The following is a 4,975-nucleotide window of genomic DNA, read 5'->3' on the forward strand; positions in this document are numbered from 1 at the left end:
ATAATGTAAATAATACAATATTTATTATATAATTAGTAACACTTAAAAATTGTGTATACGTTAAAAGGTGAACAATTTTGTTAATAGACATTGTACATTCAGTGTGTATATGTGAATTTTATTTAATTGATTCCTAGAAATACTTAAATATTACAAAATTTATTTTAAATGAATAGGTATAATAAAACTCTAATTTATTTATCATAATTAGATAATACGAAATAACTAGCTTACGAATATTATATTGGTGAATTTGATCATTAGAATCCATTTAGATTTTAATCAGAGTTATGCAGATTCAAATGGTAAGCATGTAATTTATAAAATTCAAACTAAAAGTTTAAAAAAATACAAAACAATGTTATTAAGTATGAATTCAAATTAGTGAGAATTTAATTAAGTATATGGCTAGTCGGTGGTTTAATGTATTAACTTCACAAAAACTCCCGTCATGGCGTATTCATTGAGAAGCATGGAGAGGAGGAATGGAGCAGGGAGATAAGTCCCATAAGAAATGAAGCTTTGTTACCGAAGGTGTACTTACATGAGCTTAGAACGAAACTTCAGGCATCGTAGGGAGAACTTCAAATTAGGAGATGAAGCCTTAACCGTTATTTAGGAGGGGAAATTTTAAACGAGTAGATGAAGTCTTGGTCTGAATAAATGATAGGAAGGTAAAAGTTGAGAAGCATCTTATTGCAGTAATTGAACTAATTGCTAAATTGACTGACCAGTTATTGACATATATCAATACACCAGATATTGACTGGCCAGTTATTGACATATATCAATACACCAGATATCGACTGGGCAGTTTCTGTAAGTGTTCTCCATGTGTTAAAGCTATGATCCCAGATCGCTCCTGTAATTGTGTGAAGAATTTCCCGTCCAAATCTCTCGATTCTGCTTTCTAGGATACCTCTTAGGGCACAGGTATCACAACAGTAATTTCTTTTGGTTTGAACTAATCTTAATTACCTAAAGATGGCCAAAAACAAAGTCAACAGTATGAAATTGTGTTACAGGCTGGAGGTAATGCTGGCTCTGACTTGGATGGAATGTTCTTCCTCTACCCCGTCGCTCAACGGAACCTACAATCTGGAAGGATACCATTGGTAAACAATCCTAATAAATTATGATATGATGAGTCATTCTATAAATAGAAATTAGCTTTAAAATTCATTATTATATTTATAATTTTTTTTTGAAAACACACCTATAGACTTATGAAGGGAATGGGTTAGTGAAAGAGTTATGATCTATTGCAATATGGCAGTGGAAGACATTTCTTGCTGTAACCTAGTGTGGGTTACTTCTTCTCCCCCCCCCCTCCCTTGCCATTTCTGGCATATGGGGTGCGGGAGCAGTGGGGTAGTGAGCGCTGGGATTGCGCATGCCACTGCTCCCAATGATCTTCATCCGTTCGGTAGGCCCTTCTGGTGCGCATCTGTCTGGGTGCCTCCTGCAGTTACCAGGCTGGTCCAGCCCTCCTGGTCTCAGTCTGGGTCAGTTTCATCTTCTTCTGGTGGCTCGCCGATGTTGGGTGGTCAAGTCCTTCCTGTTGTGAAATGTGTTGGGCCCACCACCTCCTTCCACCCGTAAATGAACTCCCTGAGGAAGGGATAATTCTCTTCTTCCATCAAATAGGGGAAGTCTGCCTCGGCGAGGGCGAAAATCCCGGTCTTTCTCAACAGCCTGGCTCGGTGTCCTTCCATGGTGGAGCAATCCACTGTTACGTGTTTTGCAGTTTCAGGAACTCCGCACGTGGGGCACCGGGGGTCGATGTTCTTTCCAAAGCCCTGCAGTTTTCCCCGAAACCCCCGTGTCCTGTTAGGATCTGTGAGACCCAATAGTCTGGGATGACCCATTTAGCCTTCAGTCTAGAAGGGACGGTAGGGAAGAATTTTTTCAAAGTAGCGCCCTTCTGGCTTGCTACCCACCGTTCATTCCACTTCTGTATTGAGTCCTCCCGCAGTATTTTCTTCCACAAGTTTGGAGAATCGCCGATCCTCTCTCGGAGCTCGTCCGGTAGCGCTTCTAGTCCCTGCCTCTTTACTTCATATTTAAGGACATCCTGAGGATGAATCGCTCCGGCCAGCACCTGAACCGTCTCATGTGACACCGTTCTGTATGTCTTCGTAACCCTCAGCAGAGCCAATCTCTGTATGGTGGCCGGTCTTCTCTTCTGCGTCTGCGTGAGGTTTCGGCTCCAGGCAAGGGAAGCGTACCTCAGAATACCCAAAATCACACCTTTATATATGGTCATCGTTGCAGGGTACCTGAGGCCCCAAAATGCACCCCCTATCCTACTTAATCCATTGAGTGACAGTGTCACCCTGTCCTTTAGATACACTAGGTGAGAAGTGGCATCGAATCTTCTTCTTATCTTCACACCAAGATATGTCACCTCCTCACCCGGTCTAACCCTCTCTCCTTGGATATCCATAGGATGAGCCCTGTCCGTGGGGCCTCTTATGAGTATGGCCTGAGTCTTGGCTGCTGCCAATACTCAACTTCCTCCACACGCACCACTCTCCTACGAGACTGGCATACCTCTCCACCTTTTTTTATTTACCGACATTTACAACAATACTTACATAAAAATACATCTAGTAAATGTGATGATAACAATGACATAAACTGACATGTAGAGAAACTACCCCTTGGTAGCGCTCAAATAATATTTCTACATTAAAAGGTCTCGAAGAGAACTTCTTTTCAGGTACCTTGAAGGTTTGTCAGGAATGGAAAAGGAACCAAGGTTAGAAACCAGGTTTTGATTGTTAGGCTATTTATAATGGAAGGATTGATATCTGGTTCGGGCTAGATCGGTTACATATGGAACCGATTTTGATTGTGAGTACAGTGGTAGGATTGGTTGAGATACCATTTGTATAGACAGTGTAGAGGATGGGACCGAGAATACTACCCTGAGGAACGCCAGCACACTGAGAGAAGAGGAATGAATAGGAGCCATTGTGATTTACTTTGAATAATTTATCAGTCACAAAAGAACGAATAATGAGAAAGTGTGAAGATGTATGAATTTGTTGGATTTTGTAATGCAGCCCCGAGTATAGACTCAATCAAAAATCTGTTCTACATCGAAAAAGAACTTTCTAAATTCTAAAGAAAATAATAAATCTAATAAAATACTAATACTGTTTACAAAACATTTTTACATTAATTATTAAAATTGGCGTTAATAATGTTATTGTTATTTCATAAATATTTCAGGGTTAAGTGGCCAAACTTAAAATATGAGCTATACCTCAAAAGAAGAAAAATTTTTTTAAAAAAAAAAACGCTTTGTTTAGAAGAAATTCACATCTAAAGATTTTTTTTTTTAAATTTATTTATTGCTACTTACAACTGTATATTATATAATACATTCTGTAAATTTGTTCTCAGTTAAAAAAAAAGTGTTACAGGCGTGTAGAGAAACCACCCATTGGTACCACTCTAATGACACTTTACATTAGCAGGTCTCGTGGCCATCTTTTCAGACGCCTCGTAGGATTGTTAGGAATGGTAGAGGAAGTAGGGAGTTTGTAATGGAAGGAATGATATCTGGTTCGGGCCACATCGGTTATATATGAAACATTAAGACTCATATGTATGATTTTATTGGTGACAAAGTAAGGAGCATTGAGGATTTTATGAAGGATTTTGGATACGAGAGGAATTCGAAGGTTTAGTGGAACCCCAAAGCTCAACTCCGTATGTCTAGATTGACCATGTAGATCAGTCTTCTGTAAAGAATTGGAAGTTTAGACCGTTTGTCTAGTAAGTGCTGTAATAGTCGAAATCGACGTGCAGTTTCCTGTCTTTTCAGTCTTCTGTGAGGATTGCAGTTTAGTCGTTTGTCCAGAAATAGTCCAAGGTAGCGGATCTGTTCGACAGGGGTAAGGTTATTATTTTATTGTTATGAATTATTTACGATATATGAAGTAAATAGAACCTATTTATTTGTTCTAACTATTTTATTAATTTAATATAAACATTTAGATTCATATTAAATGTTGTCCAAAGTGAAGGTATGTCCGCAAACGCTTTGTATAAGAGATGGATTAGATAGAATACTGATAAGGCCTTTTATCTCTAACTGTATAAAAACTATTGGCAACATAAGGAATAATACTATTTAGAATTAGCATTGAGAACTGTCAATAACATTTAACAGTTTGTTCATATTAAATTTATAATTCTAATGCTACCCGTCGTGAATATTCCAGGAGATTTCCGAATAGAAGATTACCAAACAAGCCTATCTTTATCTCCACGTTTCAACGTCTTAGAGAAACTGATACATTTGCTATGTGCTGGCGGTATTTTTGTACCTTTATGAAATGAAGAAAGCATTGCGACCATATTACAATATTTTGAAGATAATCCATCTAGCAGTGTACGAAGAGATGGAGCAGAATCAAATATTACGCCAACTAAAGTATTGAGAACTCTCATAGTAGGGTACGAAATTTATTACCACAAGATGTTCGGCAAAGAAGGCGTTTTTTAGATTGAAGATCTGTTAAAGAAAGATGCCTGTCTTAATGCAATTCTTAATGTTAATAATTAATAATAAATAATTAATTAATAGCACTTAATGTTTACGTTTAATTAACAAAGTATTTGGAACAAATCAACAGGTCTTATTTATTTCATATAACATAAATAATTCATAACACTGAAAATCTTTAGGTTTGATTATATCCTAAACAAAAGCGTTTGCGGACACACCTTCAGAGGAAATTTTTTCTTCTTTTGATGTCCTTAATTCATATTTTCAGTTTGGTCACTTAATCTAGAAACACCCTGTATGTTATACAGAGAATTAAAATTAAATTCACTCGAAGTGGAACAATACTGAACCAACACATTGCAATTATATCTCGGTAGGGAAATGTTTTTTTTTTAATATTTATTTATTGCTATTTACAACTGTATATTATAATACATTTAGTAAATCTAATCT

General features: G+C 37.2%; 1 protein-coding gene across 1 annotated transcript in view; it reads left to right on the forward strand.

Moving 5' to 3' along the window:
- The window catches only part of LOC106691196 (uncharacterized), a 10,127-nt gene that overhangs the window by 1,951 nt on the left and 3,201 nt on the right, over nt 1–4,975 (forward strand). Inside the window, exon 2 of the mRNA XM_014436892.3 lies at nt 1,026–1,115. Coding sequence (XP_014292378.1) covers nt 1,026–1,115 — 90 coding nt within the window. The remainder of the gene's footprint in view (nt 1–1,025; nt 1,116–4,975) is intronic.

The sequence above is a fragment of the Halyomorpha halys genome, unplaced genomic scaffold, assembly GCF_000696795.3.
Source record: "Halyomorpha halys isolate HHAL.00 unplaced genomic scaffold, Hhal_1.1 Scaffold2140.1, whole genome shotgun sequence".
Lineage (NCBI taxonomy): Eukaryota > Metazoa > Arthropoda > Insecta > Hemiptera > Pentatomidae > Halyomorpha > Halyomorpha halys.